We start from the raw sequence: 24,333 nt of genomic DNA on the forward strand, positions 1-24,333 counted from the left end.
CAGAACTTAATTTGTTTTTAACCTACAGCCAGTGGCCTTGTTGTATGTTTTTCTATTAGGTAAGAAACGGTATTAATAAATCACTTTGTAAAACTGCGTTAATAAATCTTGAGTTGCTGTGTTAACACACAATATAATCAAGCAACTTATTAAGAATCCGGCGAGGCTAAACAATCTCATGCAGTGAATTTTCATTTAATTGAATTAAAAACATATTTTCTAATCCTTTAATCATTCTCGTGATTGTTCCCTGAGCTCTTTTCAAATTATTTTTGAATTACATGTGTCAGAACATGACTGGTGTCAATAGGGAGGGAGCACGGTCTCCATGGCTGCCTTCAGGCACTGTGTTACAGGGAGCCCACATCTTAATTGTGGCTTGCATTCTTCTCCTTAGCTGTGTGATCTTAAATTTCTTTAAGCTAAAGTTCATATCTTTATTTTTGTCTAGTTCACTTTTGTCTGAACAACAGTACAAGTACCTGTTATTTATTATATGCTTTTATTTCCCCTAGCCCTTTTCCATATTCCAAGAGCTCTTGAGCATCAAAATTGAAGGGAAAGATACCCTTGGCCACTCTTCTTAACTTTCTGGATGCTTTTCTGAACTTGTCATTTCAGTGCTGTGCTGTGGTTGGAGTATGGCATTGTGTACATGGGTACATATTGAAAATGGAGTGTTTAGGTTTTGAGGTGATCTGTGATGGGCTGAGAACAGTACAGGCTTTTCTTTCTATTATTTTGCCTCCCCTAGAATGTGCCTATAGTGTTAATGAGTTATTTTCTTACGTTCAGAAAGCTTAACCTGTATTGAATTTCATTCGTTAGTGTCTAACTAGGAGACTGTATTTGTTAGTAGATGTTCCCAGGTGCTTTCTTGATCAGGGATGGATTAAAGCACCTGCTTGACTTTTGCCAAGTGAAATTTGTGAAGGAGATGTTCCTAAGCCAGTGGAGAGCGGGTGTTTGTCTTGGTCTGTTGGAGGAGGATCGGCATGAAACAGGTTTCAAATCTTGAAGTGTTAGTATGGAGAACCTAAGTGATGGGGACTGAACTGGCTTTCTGGCCTCGATAATTACATGTGCCATCCATATCAGCTGCCTAAAGGATTTGTCACCTTTCAACCCAAGGCATTTTTTCAAGTGAATTAGCTAATCTGTGTAAAACTGCAATATAAGCACTCCTGTGGAATTGAAATGACCTTCGCCGAGAATCAAAGTGACTGTAATTCATTTTGAGTTAATTTATGTTCACATTGGGCAGTAGAGGCTGAAGTTGGATGTGCACGGAAGGTTCTATAAGTTTTAAATACTCTCTATGTTTTTTTGCGTTTGAGGTAACTTTTTCTATTTCCTTGTACAAAAAAATCTCTGGTGATAATTAAAAAAGTGAAAGTGGATTTGTAGTTCCAGATGGTGTGTGATTAATGGTCTATTGTTTATCAGCAGCATGGGTGTTGCCATGTGAACTTCCCTGAGTTACCTGGGTTATCCTTGGTCTGGTGCAGGCAATTGACAGGTGTGACAGGGAAGCCTCTGCTGCCTGCATCTCTCCACAGTTGGATCTTGGATTTGCTTATGGTCTTGGTTTCACTACAGTCCATGGCAAAATAGCTCTCCGAGGGATGCAGACTAGAGACACTCCAAGTGTTGTCTGTGGCTTGTATCTTTCTGCTGTAGATCTGAAGTTTGTTCCTTTTATCTGAATGCATTCATAGAAAGGGCTTATTACAGTGGCTGCAATAGCAAAGTTTTCAGTGGCCTGGTAGCCTTTTGTGACTAACTGAGGGCACTGCTAAGATGAGAGCTGGCAGAGCAGACCGAAACATGCAGCATATTTGCCATAGCATGGGCATGTTCCTTGGGATATCCCTTTGCTTCAGTGAACTTCATTTGAACTGATTTTCTTGGCAGATAAAATTTTTGATGATGAAGATTCCGTGGATGGGAACAGACCTTCCTCGGCTAGCTCCTCTACATCTTCAAAGGCCCCTGCAAATTCCCGCAGAGTTGGGATGGGGACTACCCGCAGGCTTGGGTCTGCACCTCTGGGCTCCAAGTCTTCAAGTAAGCCAACAGCATGTATGAACTGACATTTATGTGAAGTATTTATAGTGTTTGTATTGAGCTTGTTGCAAGGACGTCCAGGCTGACACCCAGAATCCAGTAGCAAATTTTTCCCTACGAAATTATTACATGTATGTTCTCTGCATGTCACAACTGAAGTCTGGTAGGATAAATCTTCAAGCAGTCGCCACATTCCTAGAATGCATTTTCAGTTTGTGTAAGGTTGGGCCTGTGCAGTTGTGCACTGAGGGCTATGAGTAAATCATGTTGGTGTTGTGGTGTGTAGATTTTTGCCTTTGTAGCTGCAACTCTAGCTGAACTGAGACAGGCTGCTTACAGCTACATGCTAAAGCTCTGCCCTTGTAATCTAAAACTGACACATTGGCTTTCTTCTAAGACCTTTGGGCATTGCTGATAATGAAGACAGAAAACTGAGCAGTCATTCTACATGTGAGCAATAATTCTACATGTGTCCTAGAGGAATGCAGAAAGTTCCCTATATCAGGCAGTCTCTAATCTGATTAGTATTCCAGAGACTATTTATCTTCCTTATCACTCGTCTGTTTGTGCACCTGTCAGATCTCCACCTTCATCTATTATAGATGGGATTAAATCCTTTAAAATAGAATCTCCCATATAATTAAAGTAAGTATTCCCTTTCATCTTTCAGACTGTATCCCCTAACTGTTGAGTGACTACTGTAATGACTTCCCTAATGTGCCCTCTGTGCCTAGGAGCTGAAGGATGCCCTGAATATCTAGCCTGTGCTTGGCATTGTATTTCCCTGTCTCTGCTTTCATTACCTCTGCAGCACTTTGAGGCTGCATGGATAGTGAACTTTCTCCTGGTTAAGTGCCTTGATAGCTGGTGGTTTCTTAATTGATTCTCGTGTTGATAAGAGGATTGAAAAGGCTCTTTCATTTGTGTGTCAGCAGCCAAAGAGGGAGCAGGTGCTGTGGATGAAGAAGACTTCATTAAGGCATTTGAAGATGTCCCAACGGTTCAGGTAAGTGGGATTACATGTTAAACCACACTGTACTAAAAAGCAGAAGATGGATATAGGATCTCATGCTAATCACCAGCAAATTGTGCCTCATTATGATGTTGATAAGTCTTCTTTAAGGGGAAAGCAAGGTAGAAGTTGAAGGGAGGGAAGTTTAAAATGGTGGTGTCTGCCAGGTTTGTGTGAAATCCTCAGAAGTGTGGGGAATGGGGGTGGGAGGGTTGTGGTAGAGGTATCACAGGAGTAGACATGGAGCTGGAACTGGATGTGCACACTGCAGTCTGGTCAAACAAAAGCTGAAGTCAGCAGGAGCCTCATTCCATCTCATCTGTACCCTCTGGGAAGTGAAGGCAGTAAAGGTGACTTGTGTCTCAGGGATTGCTGCTGCTGTGAGTGTGACAACTGGACAGTTTATGTTTGCTGATTTAGCTGGATAGCTGAGATGCATCACATATTCCCTGTCCTTCACCAGAGCTTTATTATTGGGACAGCTGAAGAGCACATGTCCACTCATGATCTTCTGTAGGTCTTGGCTAATATAGGCCTCTAGTATCTGCAGGGAGCTGCTTAAAATTGTGGGAATAAAGTAAAATAATAAAAGATGATCCTTTAATCATCTTGTGATCGTTTTGGAATTTTTTAATTGGAGGCAGTGGGTGTAAATTCTGTGCATTATGCAAAGCCACTTGTGTTCAAGGCTAGCACATGATGTTTAAGTATGGAGGAGCAAAGAACATAAGAATGTAGTTGGGAAGTGATCTGGTTTTCTGGAATATATATTGCATTACAGTGGTACTTTGTATTTAAATCTATAGATTTATTCCAGCCGGGATCTCGAGGAATCCATAAACAAAATCAGAGAGATACTATCAGATGATAAGCATGACTGGGAACAGAGAGTTTCTGCGGTAAGTGATATGTTCTCTATGGATATAAGGCTTTTCTACACTGAGCTTAATCCCATGAGAGGGTACTGGGAGAACCTCAGAGTAAGGCTGGAATATAGTTTTAGTGGTGAGCACCTGTTATGTTCCCCAGACTTGGGGGAAACTTTTCCATATGAGACTGAACTTACACTACATCTGTGAGACAAAAATGTTATTTGATACACAAGAATCTGTTGAGACTGCATCAGGTTGAACTGGAAATCATGCAGCAAATCCAGATGTAAAGCTAGAATTTGCTAGCAAGATGCTAAAATCAAAATGTCAAAGGGTATATTTATAATATCATGTTAAGGAAGGCAGAAAATTACTTTGCTTGTGGAAACTCATTTATACTTCTGCCAAAGGAGGTGTGAAATAATTCAGAAAGAATTTGCACACTTAGGTTGTGAATAAACAAATATGACTGTGGGAAATGTGGAAGTGCAAAATTGGGTGTTATGTGCATATCAAGACTGGGTTTTATTTACTGAGGTGAGCTGTGTTTTTGTGATATAAATAGATGCCTAGTGTTGTCTACACAGTAGACTTTTGTCTTTGGTGTAGCAACTTTGACATGTCTGTCAGATCCTGTATTACAGAGCTGAGCGTCAGACTCTGCTGATTCAGCTTACTTTTGTTTAATTTTATTTCTGTACTGACTAACAGTGAGCTTAAATCGAGTCAATGTGCAGGTACCTTGGTATACAGGAGAGCCTGTGAAGATGTCCAGAGGAACATCTGAAGGATGAGATGGGAGTCCCTGTAATATTACTAGAAAATTTCCCATTTTGTCAGGGTTCCACTTCTATTAGAGCCAGATAATTGTTTTAATGAAGTCAATGAACACATTTTGGATATAAGTCAGTATTACTCAGACCTGAGTGTGAGCCATGCCCTTTAAGTCTAGATTTTAATACAACAGTCAGCTCTGAGGCAACCTATGCTTTAGAAGCTGAACAGAAAGGAATATTTAAGATATCTTTTGGCTTAAAAACTAATGTTTGGGTTATTAACCATACAGTTTGATTAGCTGTAGGCAACACTTCTGAATTTCTGAAAGTTAGCTAATGTGTTTACATAATTGTAGTGAGTATGTTAACCTAAGAGTTGAATATAAGATAAGAAATAATAAAATTGCTTGGATATGAAGAATTGAGTTCCTTAATGCATGTTGAGGAATAATGGTACAAGAATCCTGGAAACCAGGAATGGGCCCTGAACATAACTACCCTTATATTTATTACACATTAACAGTCACTAATTTCTTTTGTGCTCCTAACAGTTGAAGAAGATTCGGTCCTTACTTTTAGCTGGGGCTGCAGAATACGATAACTTCTTCCAACACTTAAGGCTTTTGGATGGAGCATTTAAATTATCTGCTAAAGACCTGCGATCCCAAGTAGTGAGAGAGGCTTGTATCACATTGGGGTAAGTTTGCTGTCTGCGTGTGCTTGAAATGGGATGTAGAAGAAAGGAGCAGATAGTGGTTAAAGCACAACTAGGATGCAACTTGTGCTGCTAGTACTACACAGTTAGAGGTAGAGCATGATTTTGCTACTGCTGTTTCAAGCCACATCCATGTTGGCCACTGATTATAGTTCTGCAATTCTGTAGCACGTAAAACCATGTTCTCGAGTGTTAAGTGATGCTGATTGGAGAAATGCAGAATGAATGAGGAAGCAATGCCTTCATGCATGAGTAGGGAAGGATTGAACAATAAAGCTGAAAACGTATACATGTTATTCAGGTTCAGGTTGAGCTAGTTTTTAATTTTGATGGTCTATCCTTTGTGAAATGCTTCAAGAGAAAGGGTGCTGCAGTGTTTCTAACGGGGTTTTGGTGCATAATAAGGCAAAACAGGCAGTTGCATTGTTTCTAACAGGGTTTTTTTGTGCATATTAGAGCAAAATGGAAAGTTTCAGAGAAGTTGTAATATAAACTAACAGAAAAACACATTCTATCAACGTGATCTCATTTGTTTGATATTAAATTTTTAGCTGTGCTAGTCACTTTATTTTATGCTGAATTTCCTATTTCTCAGGGTTCATACGAATGTAGAACAGAAGTTTGAAAGGAAAGTAAAGAAACTGCGTTTTGAAACATGGTGTTCTCTGTCCTTTGGAGTTGGGGAGGAGGTGGCAGTTGCAAAGATTGAGATGTCAGATGTGCTGATGTCAGATGTTCTGTAGAAAGAAGTCTGACTCGCTTAATCTTCAGCTCACTTACCAGCATGACTTCATTCTGTTTTTCAGACATTTGTCATCAGTTCTGGGAAACAAGTTTGACCATGGGGCAGAAGCCATTATGCCAACAATTTTTAATCTAATTCCGAATAGTGCCAAAGTCATGGCCACTTCTGGTGTTGTAGCAGTTAGATTAATCATTCGAGTAAGTACATACATCAAAAGAGAACAATGTTCTAATTTCCAAATACTGTGGTGTTTCTGATGAAATATGAAAGCTGCTGCAATAAAAATTAGATTAAGTGCCTAATCTACTTTTCTGATTGTGCTGGACTTGGCTGTCTCAGATGTCGTGCAGTCTTGTGTAGATGGTGTTTGCTAAGCTCTGCCAAAATGGTAGGAAAAATGTTTCTTTTTACAGAGCAAGATATTTCCATCCCTCTAAGAGCTGAGCAAACTTTTTTCTTTGAAAGGGTTTTAAACCTGCCTTGCAGCACAGACTCTTCCTGTTAATTATGCTCTAAAACACCTCACAGACAGTTCATGTTTCCCAAAACTATTAGTTCACAGCAGTGACTTCTGCCTAGTGATTCATTGGGTAGCTGTAGGGTAGCTTGATGTCACCCAAGTTGTCACCACTGGCAGTTTAGATCCTCCTGCATTGTCTTCAGCTCTTTGACTCACTGGAGCCTGTCATTATAGAAGAAAATAAAATATCTGTTAAAGATATTTTTTAGCAGATAAAATGTAAAATATTTTTAGTAATAAAAATCTGACCATATTTGTTAGTGTTCCTTTATTTAGCAGTTCTGTTTTTAAGAATTGAACAGCAATAAGTATGTGAATACTGGGCTCAGGTGGCTGGAGGAAATGCCTTTGATTTCATTGAACTGTTGTGTAAAGATTTCTTCCTGGTTTTGTTGTTTGTTTTCTTCTAGCATACGCACATCCCTCGGTTAATACCCATCATAACCAGTAATTGTACCTCCAAGTCTGTTGCAGTTAGAAGGTGAGAATTTAGTATGAATTTACTCTTCTTTTACCAGTAAATAGGTGCATATGTGCTTTCAGATTAAATGAATATATTTGTCTTTAATTGTGAAAAGGTTAGATATACACATTTACTAAAGAATGCATCTCATTCTCTCCCATGATTTGGGATCACATTCAGTCAACTATCCTGCATAAGCTGCAGCACTGCAGAGAGGAAAAGGCACTTTTCCACGGGGAGAAATGTGTTTTTAAGCTACTCTTTTTGCATACACATTGTTATAACATCAGATTGTTTTGGCTTCTTTACCGACACATTGCTATTCCCCACTCCTAGCTGTTATAGTGACATGTTTTTTTGAGCCAGTAGCAAAAGTAGCCTTTGTGATAGCATCATCTGGAAGCTGGACTGGATGTGCTAATGGTCCTCTCTCTGCACTTAAAATCGAAGTACTTCAGTCCTCTGCCTCACCGGGAGACTCTTGCCTTGTCTGTGTAGATTAGCTAGTTCTTATCTAGTGAGACAAGAGGAAGGGCTTTGTGGTTGCTCCATTTGGTGACAAACCTTGAACAAATTTCAGCACACTTGTGCCTTAGTTTTTGAAATGAGTTTGAAGTCGCGAAGATTTTTGTCCCCATGTGAAGCTAACTGTGAAGTTTCTGTGTGAAGCCTGAATTAACAGGCACAAAGTGTCAACATGGATCTTTGGGCCTATATCCTGTTTCATGATAAATGGGGTTGTTTTATGTCAAGCCCTCTCTTCAGACTTCTCATAGTGAGAAGAAGAACTGCCTCCAGTTACTTCTTCAGACTGTTTATTGAGGGTGTTTTTAAAGATGTTGATGTTCTGTTTGGGGTCAACACTGGATGTTGATGTCCCAGAAAGCTTTCTAACAAAAGATGGCTGTTCAGAGTTGGATATGGCAAAGCCAGTTTGTCTCTGTTAACTCAGCATTTCTTGTCTCTCTTCTCTCAGACGCTGTTTTGAATTTTTAGACTTGCTGTTACAGGAGTGGCAAACACACTCCCTAGAAAGGTAAGCTCTGAATGCAAGTGGGCTAGTTCTCTCCTACTTTTATCTGGGGAGGTTAATTCTGGAGATAGGATAATCTAGGAGGTGAGATTGTATCAGGTAGAGGTATTTTTGCCACCAGGAGAAGCATTTATGTATGTGCACACACACCATTTGTGTTCCTGTCAGTCAGAGTTCAGTGTGTCTATCTCTCCTGTGCCTTGGAAAACCTGTCTGAGTCAGTCCCTGAACTCAATTTTTTATTTTTATTTTATTCCTTTTGCACCCTGATTTGGGAGGATGAGGTGAAGGCTACTGCACCTCTTATCAGGAGCTTCTGAGGCTTCTACATTACTTCAAAGTAATGACCAGTTAAAGTAATTGTGGGAGAAAAGTCTGAGACACAATTTCCCTAGCCCTAGACTGCACAAGACTATTGAAGGCTTCAGAGAGTGTTTCTGAATCCAGGCAGTTTGAATAGCTAACTAAAGACCTATGAAGAATGCTGCTGGCTGTTTCCTAGACAGCAGTGTGGGTGAATTAAAACTGACTCGTAAGAGTAAATAAATGAAGGTTACAAAGGATCCTATGTGGAAATGGGAGGATATGATGAACTGTTTGTTCTTGGAGACCAAGGCAAAATCAAATTAGTCATTTGTTTATAAGTGTGGCAGATCTTCATGAACCACTGGATAATGTTTTCTTTCTTATTTCAGACACATATCAGTGTTAGCTGAAACAATAAAGAAGGGAATTCATGATGCAGACTCTGAAGCCAGGATAGAGGCAAGAAAGTAAGTAGAAGCTGTTGGTCCTGTCTTTTCTTCATCCCCTTCTTTGCCCCAGTTGTGTTGTGAGTCAGTGGTGTTGCATGGTTGAGACTCTAGTCATGACAAGTTAAATTGTCCTGTCTTCAGCTGATGACAACTTCCCCTTGGCTTCAATGGGAGTGTGTGTTTGAGCAGGACATGCCACATGAGGTGATCACACAGGGCTGAGTTGTATGTATTGCATCTTCTAATGCTGCTTATTTCACTTAATAATATATTTTTTTCTGCCTGAGCAGATAAAATGTTTGCTTAACTTGTTCAGCAGTCTAGAGTTGAAAACTAGTTACTTAGTCTTTCTTTTTGAAGTTTAAGTTGCTTGCAGTTAACTGAGATTTCTGTTTAGGACACAAACACATTACATAGAGATATATCATTGATAATATACTTTTTCTTTTTTTTCCCTATATACAAGACAGTAATGCTGGGCACAAGTGTAAATTGGGAGAGGAGTGGCTAGAGAGCAGCTCTGCAGAAGGGGATCAAGAGGTGCTGGCTGACAGCAGCTCAGTAGGAGTCAGCCAAGAAAGTAAACCCCATCCTGGCGTACATCAAGCACAGCATGACCAGCTGGTTGAAAGTGGGGATCATCCCACTGTATTCAGCTTTGGTGCAGCCTCACCTTGAGCACAGTGTACAGTTTTGGGCCCCACCATTTGAGAAGGAGGTCCTTGAGTGTGTCCAGAGAAGGGCAACAAAGCTGGTGAAAGGGATGGAAGGAATGTCATGTGAGGAGCAGCTAAGGACTTTGGGCTTGTCTAGTTTGGAGAAAAGAGGCACTGAGGGAAGACTTTCTGTACAGCTTCCTGAGGAGAAGAAGCAGAGAGAGGTGCTGATCCCTTCTTCCTGGGATCTAGTGATGGGACACATGGGAATGCTTTAAACCTGTGCAGAGAACGTTCTGACTGGACATTAGGCAGCATTTCTCTACCAAGAGGGTGGTCAAACCCTGGAACAGACTTTGTAGAGAGGTGGTCCATGCACTGAGCCTGTCAGTGTTTAAGGGGCATTTGGACAATGCCCTTAACAAGAGGCTTTAACTCTTGGTCAGCCCTGAATGATCAGGTACTTGGACTAGATGGTCCTTGTAGGCCCCATACAGCTGAAATACACTGTGTTATTTGCTGCTCTTGAAGTAAAAGTCCTTGTCCTAGTACAGTGCTAAATGGTATCCTAAATTAACATAAATATTTTATGACACTGAAACAATATCTTTGTGTTTTCTATAGGAAATTTGAATATTTGCAATTAATTTTCTTCTGTTGAAGATCTCATGCATTTCCATTAATGTGATTGTATTTATGATAGTATGCTGATACACCAGGATCATGCTCTTCTAAACAGAGCACTACAGGAATAGTTTTCTTCAGAAAGAGGATGCTGTAAAACATGAAATCAATGAACAATAAATTTTATTAGTCTAAATGCTGTGTTATAAACAGAGGTGTTTCACAGTGAGACTGCTTAAATCCTTTTGAAAGGCAATGTGTCCATCACTGAAAATTACAGTAGGCGCTGAGACTTCACAGCAGGTGGCTAGTTAAGCTGAATAGACAGCAAGGAGAATGGCATGAGACTTCAGAGAGCATGCTTAATTCTCTCTTCCCATGTTTATTAAATAGCAGCATGGCTGATTGTAAGACAAGTTTGTTTTCTTCTAGTGATGTGAGAATGCATGTGGCTTCACTGAGGACTGGTTGTCACACACAAACAATTCTTGATTCATTTGAGCTAATTATCTTACTCTTAAACTGCCCATTAGTTGCCCCCTGAAAAGTACTGAGAGTCTTCATCTCCTTTGTGCCAAGGGTGAATGGTGTTTATCTATCAGACAGGAGATTTGGATCATCGTCTTAAAATGCTCTTTTATTTTCAGCATGACACTGATTCGTAGTCCATGGGAGAATCTCTTTCCTTGTTACTTCTTCCCAAAAAGACAGTCAACAGCCTCAACTCAGTACAGAGATTTGTCTTTGCAGCATTGTAGGAGAGCTAGTTGTTAAACTTAAGGAAGAAAACACCAACTGGTGCTTTCCGGAAAGAGGCCCATGCATGTGTGGTCTGCCTTTGGCAAGTTTTTGAAGTAGTTATTGCACACCCAGTCCCAAACTAATGTCAGTCTAGTGTGTCTACAGTCTCCCATGTATAGTTGACAGCTCAAGGGATGAGGATTTCTTAAGTAATGAAGTTTTGTTTTCTACTTGTGTTTTTACTACAAGTGGTTCTTTGATTTGCTTCTGTGTGGCTGTTGGAGCAATACAGTGGGTTGAAAAAAGCCTTAAATGTGTAATGAGGCAACAGATGGATGAAATGACTGGGCTAAGGAGGCCACTAATGACAATAGTGGAAAGGGCTCTGACTGTGCCTTTGCTCCACTGCCCACTGAAACATGACAAGGGCACGTTCACAGTGTTGTGCCTTGTTTCCAGGTGTTACTGGGGTTTCCACAGCCACTTCAGCCGAGAGGCAGAGCATTTGTACCACACTTTGGAGTCTTCCTACCAGAAGGCCCTGCAGTCACATTTGAAGAACTCTGACAGCATCGTGTCCTTGCCACAGTCAGATCGCTCCTCCTCCAGCTCCCAGGAGAGTCTCAAGTAAGTCTTTGTGTCACTACCTCTCGATTTAAACAGCTGCAGACAGCTCCATTGAATTGGAGGGAGCCATCGCATTGCTTTGTCTCTTCTGGTCACCATTGGGACTCAACACTTGGTTGCTCCAAAATATATATATATTTTTTTGGCTAACATTGTATGAAAATTAAAAGCCAGAAGAACCCTTTATTGTGCTTTAAAAATATAAACCTTATCTTGGCTTCATAAGTAATTTTCTAGGAACGGTTTTGTGCTCAGCAGATACTGTTAGTCATTCCTTGTTCTTACAACAGTGCTTGAATTGAAGTTCTGTATTTAGCATTTATCCTGGAGGTGTAAGTCTGCCTCTTCTTTCCGTACAAGAGAAAAAATATGACTAAATTTGAGTTGTAATTGCAAAGTCAATATGTAACTCTTCTGTTGAATCTATGTGTTGTAACTACTCTTAGAGGTACAGTCAACTTAGGCTCCAAATGTCTGATTTATGTGTAAGACCTATATGAAAATTTTCCATAACTTATTGGCGTAACTTTTTTAATCCTTAAAAAGCATTCTTAAAAATATATTCCTACTCAAATAATGTGAATACTAAATTTTTTCTTAGGGCTTTTATAAAGAAACCTGTATTATAGTACTGTATTTATTCTTAAACAAACTTTGTTAGTCTACTCCTGTACATGAATAGCTTTCTGTTAACTCAGTTGTGTACTGAGGGAAGAGAGTAGTATTGCCACTGATGATATGAAATACTGGTTTTGTTTTAATAAATATTTTTATTAACTTCCAGCCGTCCACTGTCTGCCAAAAGAAGTCCTACTGGAAGTACTACATCTAGAGGTGAGAACAGGAGCTGAAAAATGTGCTCAGGTGTTGCTGAGGAAGTGTAATGGACTAGAATGAGAATATCAGACATTGTGATATGCAAGCAACAACTTTGATCACTTTTTACTGCTCTCTAAAATGGCAGCTTAGTATGCAAAATTTTTAATTAGTTTTGGGTTTTGCACCACATTCTGTGCATCAGCTGCGAATAAAATAATGCTTTTAAAAATCAGTAAATCTGTAATTGCATGCACCTGAAGGAAAGCCTAAAAAGCCTTGAAAATTGTAGCAAAGATATGTTTAGCTGTCTTTAATAGCTGGAATAAACTACTGCTGATGCTAAGACATACAGCCATGTAATCTGATGGTGCCTTCAGTTTTACAATTTGCTATCATTTATTCTCTGGTTTTCAGCACTTACTGGAGGTGTCTGCTCAAAGTCCTACGGTGTTAAATTCCATCTCATTGCTAATCTGTTTTTACTGTCAGATGGAATACTTAGGTACAGCTTTTCTGTCCTAAGTAAATGCATACAATCATCTAAATAATACATTTTAAACAAAATGTAACAGACAAAACGTTGTTGGTAGAAGATAAGCTGCCTTCTACACCTGACTAAGATCGGGTTCTGGCTGGTTTGTCTATACAGTACACCATACTGAGACCTTTGGTTCAAGGAGATACTGTTGTGTAACCTACTTGATTGTGCACACAAATGCATGTTTGCTTGCAGCTGAATAGTCAAGCTTCATGCTTTAGAGAGTGAGCATCAACAAGTGATGGGAACAACAGTCCTCATGAGAAGATGAGGTGTTGGGAAGAAAATTATTAGAACCTGGACTAAAGGACCTGCAGGTCTGTTTTGGCCAGCAACTCAGAAGCCTGTGATGGGTACTGTGGTTGAACTTTCCCATCTAGATTCTGTTAGAAATTTCTTTTTACAGGCCTGACAGCCTTTTTGATCTTATCATTTAGGTTGATGTCCGATAAAGTTCTTAGAGATAGATGAAATATCTTTGCAGGCAGTGTGGGGAAGCCCACATTGCCCTGATAAAGCATTCTTAGTTGAGATATTTCAATGCCAGCAGGGAGTGTTAAAAATAGTACTTTAAACTGCTTGTCAGGCTCTTTGAAGCACACAGCTCAAAAAAATTAATCTTCTTTATTCTGGATCTCCCACTCCCATCTGCAGCATCTACAGTAAGTACAAAATCTGTGTCAACACCAGGATCTCTGCAGCGATCCCGCAGTGACGTCGATGTGAATGCAGCAGCTAGTGCCAAGTCAAAAGTGACGTCTTCTGGAGCATCCACCCCCTTCAGTTCTGCTGCAGCCTTGCCCCCAGGGTCATACGCATCACTAGGTAAATCTACACGTTCTACACTTGCAGTTAGCTTTCTTTAGTAGCAGAAAGTGCCTCACAGTTTTAGGGGAATATTGAAGTCTAACTAGAAGGACATGCCTCTGAGATAGTTACCAGCTCTCCAGGATCAGTGTGTGATCTCTTGCCCTTTGGAATTAAGGAAAAAAAATGACAACAGAACTAACTTGAAGCAACTTCTTAGGTTTTGAATTGTATAATAACAGTCTGTGTCTCATTCTTCCTTCTGGGGGAAAGCAGAACTTACTACGGTTCTGGGACATTGCTGAGAAAAATAACTGCTCCATTCCTTTTGACATGTCCCCCTGTCTCTTTTCCTTCTTTTCCTTCCCTCCTTTCCTGAATCTGGTTTTCCATTAATTGTTTTATGCTTTGAATAGTGCATCTTAGTTGAGTTTGATCACTTTCTGTTTCACCAAAGAGAAAGATCTAGAAGCAAAGAGGAAGTTGGCCTCACCGTTTCACCGGACAGGGTATAAATTCCTTATGCTGACTCTTTGGATTATAGCCATGTGTCACATTATTCTCTCAGAGCATCCTATATCACCTTCAGGTGCCTTAAGGTTTCTTACAACAAACTTTGCATTGGATCTTTCTCTCCTGGAGATGCTGTTGAAGGAATCCTGGAGGAGGAAGTGCAAAGCAGTGACACCACATTTGCTGAGCTTCAACTTGGTTATAAGCAGAGCTGATCACCTGAGCTAGTTTCTCATTCTACTGGTTTCATACTAATCTAATCCCAGACTTGTCATCGATTTACCTTTACAAGAGGGAGGAAAATCAGGTATCCGTGGTCTTGATTTAAGCTGTATAGATTATCTTCACAGAGTCAGTTGAGAAGTTTCTTCTCCTTAGTGTAGGGCATTTGGTCTTCAACCTGATAAAATACACTTGGTGAATTATGTAGGGATGGTTTCTATAGATTCCTTTTTGAGACAGGTTTCTTTCATATCTGAAATGTTTTACCTTGGTTTAGATGTGTTGGTTGTATTCAGTTCTGAAGTCGAATTCTTATTCTGATTGAAATTGTTCATACTTGGTTCAAGGGGTGAGCGTTGATGTAGGTACATTGCAGTGGAAACAGTACAGAGTGTGAGGTTGATCCCATAATAACCTTCTTTCGGGCTCATAGATGCAGCCATTGGAGTTGTGCTGCATACTGACTTCAGTGGCTAAACTGCTTCAAACACTCTTATGTCACAAGGAAGAACAGAAGAGGGAGGAAGTATCTACTTAAAGCTGACTTTGTCCTTGAAGCTGAGACTGAATAGTGTTAATCTTGTTCTTAAACCAGGCTGTAGGAGAAAAGCAGCAAATTAAGTGATACAACTATGCCTACTTCCTTTTGAGCTAGTAGGGACCTTTATGACCTGCACATTCCCATGAGAGAAATGGTGAGGCAAGCAACGAAAATGGAGTTTGGCGAAGGTTGGTTATTGCAGGAGGGAAAACCTGCAAGTGTTTTCTTCAGATACATCAAGGTTTGATTTGCTCTCGGTCAAACTTTTCTCATTTCTTTAATTGTGTTAATTTTTTTGCCTATTTATGTAGCTAATACATAGTGCCCACTTCTGTTGATATTACTGATTTTTCCCTATTAACCCTTTCCTTATTTTTCTTTAATTTGCCTAAAGATGGTACTACCAGTAAAACTGAGGGTAAGCAGTTTCTCTGTGTAACTGAGGTGTGTCCACAGTCGTACTACCCTACCTGGTCTCTGTTCTCAAAGTGTTATCTGGTTCTCATCCATGTTCACTGGTGACCTGCATGAAGTGTTGCATGGTTGTCCTGCTCATTTTGATGCCATGGGGTATTCTTCACTTTCTCTTTGAGCTCCTCCCTGCTAATAAGCACTGGTCTGCTTTTATGACTTCTGATCACAAAGTTGAATGTGGGTTTCCATATTAAAAGCACTGCTTTTGGTTGAAGGTGACCTGTGAACAGACTAAAACAAACAAAAAAAAAAAACCAACAAAAAAAACCCCAGCACAAGGCTTGTGATTTCTTGTTCCTTGAAGTGTAAGGGTTTGCTGTGTTTTTCCATCCAAAGCTCAGGTCACAACTGCCAAATGCTTTCGGGAAGAGACTGGGCAGTGAGAGAATTGAGTGAGATGATCACATGGCAGAAAAATGAGGACAGTAAACAATGATCTCTAGGGAAGGAATATGTAGTCAACCTCTTTAAACCTGAGCGCTCTTTTTGTTGTGAACTGAGTAAGATGGCTTACATTGAAGACAAGTTGGAGGAAAGGCTTTTTTTTAAACTAGAACACTGAGCCTGCTAGTTTGGGAAGCATCCCAGTCTGTTTCTCTGGCTCATTGTCAAAACTTATTCTTTATTTCTTACTTCTCAAGCAAAAAAGATCACTGGGAAATGGCTTTTTCTAAGGTAGACAGGACTTGAAAACACAGAATGAAGACACCACACCCCCCAACAAACCCTTTTTTCCCCAATGCAAGTCTCTTTTCAAGGGATCTATTACTGTCTTGTGGGACTGTGCTCGTATCCTTGATGGCTGCTTGTATTTGGATGTGGTGGTCTGAGAAGTGCCACTGTGCTGTTGTGATGTGTGTTATTTTCCTTACTATTGCTGATGCATTGATTCATTATTTAGAGGGAAAGGTCTCTGCCATTATTTGAAATGGTACTTGGCGTTGAGAAATTAACTGGCTCTGTGTCCCAGGCAAGTGTTTGTGCTTTGTGATCTGTCAGTGATAAGGAATATGAAGTTGGCCTAAACACCTCTATTTCTAAATAGGTAATGAATTAGATGAAAATTCCAAGTTGTGATACTGAGCTGTTTCTTGTTGTTAATTGTTGAGCCTTTTCTCTTCATCCTTTCTTCCCAGTTCTCAAACTTTCCTATTTTTGGCCTAGCTTTGAAATGCTGAAGGTTTAATGTTGTTTTATGAAATACCCTATGAAGCTCTCAGTCCTTCCCTTGGCTGGAATAATGTTTGTGAAGGTCTGTTACAACAGCTCTCCTGTGGAATACCTTTATTTTTAGTTTATTAAATGCTTTATTGCCGTAACGCAAAAGGGTGTTTTTTTATTTGGTTATTGTTTTCAATTCAGTTACATTAGAAGCAGATTGGATTTGGTAAAAATCTGTAATAGAAACCAGCAAGTTGCTCGGGGCAGGCAAGATTGAGATGAACTTTTAGAAATGGAATTTGCCATCCCCTTGGTGACAAATACCAAATGTCATGTCATCTTTTTGCCGTAGGATTCTCTTTTTGGGAGAGCAAGAATCAGGGAGAATTATAACAACACAGTACACTATAGCCAGTGTAATTGAAAGATTGCTTTAATCACTGTTTGAAACTCTTCACCTTTGTTTTCCTTTGAGATAGTTCAGGGAAAAATAAACTTTATTCAGGATTCAGTGTGTCCTACACTGAGTGATGAAGGCTAAGAAAGGTCTTCTGCCAACTCTCTGATCTTGCAGAATTATTCAAGAGCCACAGGGAAGGCTAAACTTTATATTCTTGACGCAAGTGTAAAAATTAAGGGGGCAGGGAAGAGAAAAATATCCCCTTGCTCTGGAAATACAGGAGGAAACAGAACGTAAAGCAGAGATGCCATTTACACTCATGCCCCTGTGGTTTGTTTGGGGTTTTTTTGCAGGTCACCAGTAAGTAATTTGAGTGAAAATCCCCTTGGTTTTTTTATGTGGTTCAGCTTGACATTAAATCTGCAGTCTGGTTCCCATCATAGCTTTCTGTAGCTACAGTGCAAAAGTTGTGCACCTTCCCCTCAGCTGGGAGCCAGCATTGTGTGGACTTGGCAGATCCCATCTGCTTTGCCCTCACTTCTCCTCAGTGGTTTGATTTGGAGCCAGGTAACTCAAACCAGGAGCAAGATAGAGTAGGCTATGCCAGTGGCCAGAATACAAGTTATGAGCCAAGTATCAGTCCTTTGGTTCTTAGTAGTGACATCCCAATTGGCAAATACTGTTGAAATGCACTTCCTTATGGAAAAGTAGCATGAGTCTGTACACCTATATATACTATAAGACCCACTTTGTAGGTCGTCATGCAGTGCACAGTTAAGCCTCAATTGCCCAGACCCTTCATGTAGGGGGATCTCTTGTACTTCATTAAGGGCTTTGCACGCAGAAAACTTGTAAGCTCACACAACTAGTGCTAGCACTTGTGTCATGTGTGTTGTACCTAATTAAAATAAAACCTTAGAAAAATTTCTGCTTGTTTTATCGTGAAATGGCTTTTCAAGGAGTATTTAAAAAGAGTGCAAAATGCTGATTTTCAGTTCAGAATAATGGTTCAGAGTGTTTCTGTTACCTGGCTGCTTTTTTTCAAAGTGAGTGTAAAGTCAAGCCCTTTGGACAAACCTTTCCCCAAAGGGGGAAACATAAATGCTGGTTTGTCCTGAAACTGTCAAGTTTAAAAGAAAATCAGCAGTTTTCAGACTCAGTGGCACAATTTTTAATAGTTTTTGCTATTCACCAGAAAGGCAATAAAATATAGTTCATTAGTTTTCAGATAATAAAGACTCAGTTGGACACCTTGAGTGCATTACCGAAGACTTTGGGACTAACACAAGTTCAAAGAAATTTTCATTCCTGTTTTCTTTTCTGCCTTAAAGCTCTCCCTTGTCCTTAAGGGCAAGGGTGGATTCAAAGTGATGACTGCCTCTACTATTTTAAGTGGAGCTGCTCAGGCAGTAGGTTTCTTTCTTCTCTTAGTCCACCCCTTTGCAAGTGCTGAGTTCATTTGCCTGTGTTTGTTGGTGTAAGGCAAAGTGGAGTGAGTGTCGTTCACTTAGCCCTCTGCTTTGGAGGGAGTTCTTGTGCAAGACCCAGGAGCAGCATAGCCTGTTGGTTTACAGTAAGGTTGGAGTGCTTCTCAGGGAAAATTATGGTGCAGAGTCAGGTCTTACATGAGTGTAATGTTGGACAAGTGCTAAGTATGCATGGAAACCATTCCAATGGTGGTTGTAAAAAGTTGTTTACAGATTTATGTGTAAAGCATGGTTTTAATTGATCTGTTTGTGTCTCAGATGTCCATGTGGCATTTAGCAGTGATACAGCTAGGGGGTCCTAGAGGCTCTTTCAGCAATGTTTTTCTCCAAGTGGGACAGAAAAACAGTGCTGGGTAACCTAAATGTGTTAAACTGATCCATGGAGAGACCAGCACCGTTCCAGTGCTTCTGTATACAACTTGTGTGATAGTAAATATCACTATTCATAGCATGGAATTGATTAAACAGAGTTATGGAAATGTTATATACCATTTCTAGACTATTTGAAAACAGTTTTCTTCAGTGTAATACACAGATCAAGTGTCACAGAGCCTACATCTGTTCTGCTGCAGTGCCCACCAGAGGAGCTCAGAGCAATGCTGCCAGGTGAAGCCTCTTGTAACACACAAATGTTATCATAGAATCTTCCTTCACTTGTTCCTTTTTAAAAAACCAACAAAACAACCTTCCCGGGTTTAAACATTTGTTAGACATTTCAGGCTTGATTCTGAACCATTGTTGTAAAAATGGCAGTAACTTTAAAAACTAAAACCAAAACCTCCTAAAAATGCACAAATGGTTTCTTAACACAAAGCATTTATATGGAGTCTTTCAAAATCCTTTCTGTACCAACAGTGATGTGTCACATGTCAAATTTAGATCAAGGGTTTTTTATGGAAATACTTTTATGGTTTTTGGAAACTAGTTGGGGCAGTCTTTATCTGTTCCTTTGCTGTGCTGCCATTGTCAGGATGCAGTAATGCTTTTAGAAGCAGCAGAAAAATAAGGATTATGAAATATGGATTGCTACATCTCCAGTTTGAGCTAGATATGGAGACAAAGCCACTTGAAAGCAATGAAGTTTTGGGAGGGGAGGTGTTTGAATTTAGCAACCAAAAAAGTCTAAATAACTTATCTGATATGTTATTTCCAGTCCTGCTTGAAATTAGTTTTTGTGTCTGGGTTAGAGTGCTAGAGATAAAGCCACGCACATAGTCCCATGTGCAAATAGCTGTTGGATGTGAATGCAGACTCTTGTTTGCAAATGAAATTCTTAGGGGAATGTAGCGGACACATTTGTATGGTATAGATTAACTACTGCATATACATGCTGTGCTAGATATAATATATATTAAAAATCCATTTCCACAATGCAAGTCCAGTGCAGTGTTAGTTCAGATGCCTCTTGGCCTTTTTAAAAGGATGAGAAAATGAGTATCAGCGTTGGGACTCTGTTCCTGCCTTGGAAGAGCAACTCCTCCTCCCACATTGTTCTCTCTCACACCCATTAGGCCAAAATCAGTGTGCTAATCTACCAGTCCAAATGGAAGCAGGATTTTGTTCCTGGGCATTTATTCATTCAGAAACTGCTGAAGGTGGTAGGAATCTGTCTACTAACTCTCTGGGGTTTCAAAATAGAACGGAGCTCTTTGTTTCTAATCATGCTGATAATCACATGTTAATTAAGTTTGACCCTTTAGTTCAGTTTTCTTTTTTAAAGCCTCTAGAATTGATATTGGAAGCTAATCTCGGTTTCTTTTTATGTATAATTTTAGGCTTTGCATTTCTTAAGGTGTAAGAGTCACTACATATTGTCCCAGTTTTCTCCTCCTTAGTGACCTACTGTTAGAGGGGGGAAAAAAAAGGATGTTGTAGATGCAGAAAAATCCAGAAAATTCTGAGAATCTTAAGTGGCTTGTGCGTAAGAGGAGGAGAAGACATTAGTCCCTCCTCACCCATTCTTGGCCCATACACATCATTAAACATGTCTTCCAGTTCTGTCTGTTACTATGTGTAATGTTGAATTTCAGCTTGAATTTACCTTCTAGGATTTCCTGAAATGCCAAGGCCTCCTGTTGGCATTCTGGAAGGATGTGAATGAATTCTGTTACTGGTTCCTAAGGCTGGTCAGTTTAACTTCTTGTCTTACTATGATGTCCTCCTGGTGTGAGAAATTAAGGGAAGCCTTGAGGCTTCTGCCAAGAGTGTGACATCTGTCTTCCTCCTTCCCCATGCACACCTGCCTTGAAGCCTGCAGTGGGGTTTGGGGTGCAGACCTTGTTAGCAAGTCCTGGAGTGACTCTGCTCATCTGTGTGTAGCTGTGCCTGTGCCAAACTTGCACAGGATAGGAGTGGGCTAGCAGAGAACTCTAGAGCTGCCTCTAGAGTTCTCTGCTGACTGTTTGTAAGGGGCAAGAATGTCTTAGAGCAGAGATGATCTGCAGTCTTGCTCATGGTAAGCAGACCTCAGCAACTAGTTTCATGACTGTTGGACCCACGTGATGTGCTCAGAGCTTGTTTAGTTGAGCCAGTGGTTAAAAAGTTTCATTTGTGTTTTCCCGGTTTTATGTTAATGATTTCTTCTTTGTCTCTTCTATAAACAATTGCTTGATTGTACACACCTATATTTTGCCTACTCGGCTGTTCTAAAACGAGATGCTGGTGGAGAGGTTTGAATTAGAGCTGTCTTGTAGGCTTTTACCCTTGCAAGCAAGTTTAGGCTTTCTTCTCAAAGTTAAACATCTCCTTGTCACTTGGTATCTAGCAGAAACTTGCAGACCATGTTATGAATATTTTGAGAGCTCAGAGAAGAACATAGTTCCAATCGTTCAGCCTGGGCTGCTTTTGCCATTGTCTTGTCCTGCATGTGTACATTATGTGAAGTGGATTTTTTGGGGTGGGAAGTGTGTGCCTCCTTGTTCATATTTCTCTGTATGCTTATGGTGGAGACAAAGGGCAGGAGATTAATATCTACAACTGGTGGGTGCAGTTGTCTAGACTCTTACCTATTGTGGTTTTTTTCCCCTTTTATTATTGTGCCTGAAACTTCAAGTCATCCTCTGAATGCAGGATAGCTCTGGCATGAGTCCTGAGAAACAGCTTCAGATTTGGCTGAGAACTAACGCTTTGAAAAGTACTTATGGAGACTTTCTTTGTGTTACTCTTAATTATCATTTCTTTCCCATTAACTAGAGACAGATAATTGAAGCTTAGCACTGGAAAGAACATTCTGTAGGAAACAGCTCTGCCTCAGGAAGGGGATGAACTGATGACCCTGTGAGCTTTCCTAGCTCAAATGTCTGGCTTTTTCAAGAGGAAAGGACAAAACAAGGACCAAGAACACTTTGAGACTTTATATCCATTGTCTGTTTAAATAAAGAGAAGGCACACAGAATCATTTTTCCACAACACTGATTGTGCTAAATGGGACTCTCTATTACAAGTAAAGTTACCCTGATCTCTGGTTAAATATGAGGGATCTGTAAACAGCAGGGAGAATTCAATGAGCCTGAAATAAAAGCGTGGTCAGGCTGCGTTGACAGACTGTTGCAGGAGTGCGTGCCAGCCTGTGCAGGTGGAGCAGGATATAAAGCACCAAGCAGCTAGTTGGAAATCCCAGCGATGGAGTTTGGGAGGGCATCTGTCACACCTGTCTCTGAGAGGGTGATCATCTTGTCAGAAAGTAATAATTTGATATAGGAAGCTGCATTTAGGACACTGAAATATTTTGCTGTTGATCCTTTGTAAAGAAGCTACTATAGAACAGAAGCAAAGGCTAGAGAGAGGTAATATTTTTTTAATTAAACTGGCTGATAGCATTGCAGAAAGCAAAGAAGCTTTTGGACTCGTGGACTGTGGCTGTTTCCACTCCCTCCCCTGTGTCTCAGCCAGCCTAATAAAAGGTGTTGCCTCTCCCTGTGAAATTCTGTGGTACCCTGGATAACTGTGTGTATAGCGTCTTAGACACTGCTGCTGCCTTTGTAAGAAACTTACTAACAGTCTGATTGTCTTTGCATTCCTCCAGGTCGGATTCGTACAAGGAGACAGAGCTCTGGCAGTGCCACAAGTGTCACCTCAACGCCTGCTGATACTCGAGGCCGCAGCCGGGCCAAAGTAGTTTCCCAGTCCCAGCGTAAGAACTGTTTTATTCCTGGGGGAGCAGAAAAAATAGTAATTAATGTGTTTCTCTTGAATTGCAGTAGCATCAGCTGAGAATTGGGCTCACTTCTGATAGTAACATATAATAAAACAGGTCCCCACCTAGCCAGTGTGTGCTCCTCTGACAAACAGGGCCCCAGATTTACCAGTCATGCAGCAGAATTTCATGTCGCTGTGATGTGTAGGACTAAATAACTTGCACTGCGTCCTGCTGAGACACCCCCTGTGTCTGTAGCTGGCTGCTGTCTTGGGCTCTTGCCCTGCCAAGCTTCTCCTGCTTATGTGACTGTATTTCTGTATGTGTGACATGTGAGCCGTCTAAAATTAATGGGATCTGGCATCAGTTTAAAATAGGACATTACCTATTTTGTGTAGATAGAGGGAAAAGAGTTCTGCTTTCTGATTCACATGACACATCTGTGCTCTCTGGCTTCCTGGCAAGGCAGGGTTTTCCCCGAGGAGCAACACATACAGTGCTGCTGCATATTTGTCATGTGTATCCAAGCAGAATTTTGTCACTCAAGCTTTAGAAGGAATTGGGGGAAGGGAGAAAGCCGCTCCCTGTTTTGAGGATGTTCAACCTTGTGGGTAAGAGGAGATGGGGTTTGAGGAAGGACCTGTCTGTTCTGAGGACTTGTCTTGCTTTGTATCCCTATTTAAAAGCCCTTCTCTGTTCATTCTCTCATTGCTTTGCTCTGTCATGCTAGAGGGATGAAGAAGCAGTTTATAGCCTTGTGTTAGGCTGGGAGAGCTGAAGAAAGAAGTAGGATATTGAGGATGGGGCTAAATGGAAATCTTTACATTGAGGTCATGAAGATATATTTGGGCTTTGGTATGGTGATCTAAATTGATCTAATTGATTTGGACCTAAAAATGGCCCAAAGCCAGAAGTGACCTTTGTTTCCTAACCTTAGTTTGGTGAAAAATGGTCAGACCAGATGAGACAAGTCTCAGGAGTGTTGAAATAGTTAAATACCCAAAGGTTTCAAAGATGATGGACTTGAATTTTTATAGAGTGGCTTATGAAGATTTAGAATGGTCATATCTGAACCTGCTGCCTTTAGTTTGCTGAATCCTGTTTCCAGCCTAGCCCAACCAGATGTGATTTTTATCCTTAAGCCAGCCATTGCATGAAATGATTTATGAATTCAAGTGCAATATGGTCACAGCACCAAAGTGGATAACCCTGGTGCAGACTGGGCTGGGGTGTAATTTAGAGCAGAACTTGGGTCTGGATTGACATTTTGCTAAGAAACTGATCAGCCTTGGGAAATTGAGTTGTATCTGCACAATAACTCACTGCATTCTGCAGAGGCTTTAGGAGTGACATGTTTGTAAATAAATCTGTCTGTATTGTGTATAGCATAAACCGCATGCTGAACGCTGTATTGTCTTGCTGTCTTTTAATCCACTTTTTGCCTGTCCCTTGGTCTGCCCTCATAATCAAGGATCCAGATCAGCTAATCCTGCTGGTGGTAAGAAACGTTTTCCCTTTCTTGCTTTCTCATGTTATTTCCTTCACATTTTTTAACTGCTAAGCTTTTAGCTTCCCTCGTTCTGTGCTAACTGTGAGACTTAAAAAGCATTTTCTTCAAGTCCTAAATCCA

At 40.4% G+C, this 24,333-nt stretch overlaps 1 protein-coding gene across 1 annotated transcript in view; it reads left to right on the forward strand.

Moving 5' to 3' along the window:
- CLASP1 (cytoplasmic linker associated protein 1) overlaps positions 1-24,333 on the forward strand; it is a gene marked incomplete at its 5' end in the record, with an annotated part of 124,107 nt that overhangs the window by 35,355 nt on the left and 64,419 nt on the right. The window contains 13 exons of the mRNA XM_009075580.1: positions 1,915-2,067; positions 3,000-3,073; positions 3,886-3,978; positions 5,279-5,424; positions 6,249-6,384; positions 7,118-7,188; positions 8,147-8,206; positions 8,899-8,976; positions 11,439-11,606; positions 12,391-12,440; positions 13,618-13,788; positions 22,593-22,700; positions 24,175-24,201. Of these exons, the coding sequence (XP_009073828.1) occupies positions 1,915-2,067; positions 3,000-3,073; positions 3,886-3,978; positions 5,279-5,424; positions 6,249-6,384; positions 7,118-7,188; positions 8,147-8,206; positions 8,899-8,976; positions 11,439-11,606; positions 12,391-12,440; positions 13,618-13,788; positions 22,593-22,700; positions 24,175-24,201 (1,335 nt within the window). The remainder of the gene's footprint in view (positions 1-1,914; positions 2,068-2,999; positions 3,074-3,885; positions 3,979-5,278; positions 5,425-6,248; positions 6,385-7,117; positions 7,189-8,146; positions 8,207-8,898; positions 8,977-11,438; positions 11,607-12,390; positions 12,441-13,617; positions 13,789-22,592; positions 22,701-24,174; positions 24,202-24,333) is intronic.

Source organism: Acanthisitta chloris, unplaced genomic scaffold (assembly GCF_000695815.1).
Source record: "Acanthisitta chloris isolate BGI_N310 unplaced genomic scaffold, ASM69581v1 scaffold35, whole genome shotgun sequence".
Classification (NCBI taxonomy): domain Eukaryota; kingdom Metazoa; phylum Chordata; class Aves; order Passeriformes; family Acanthisittidae; genus Acanthisitta; species Acanthisitta chloris.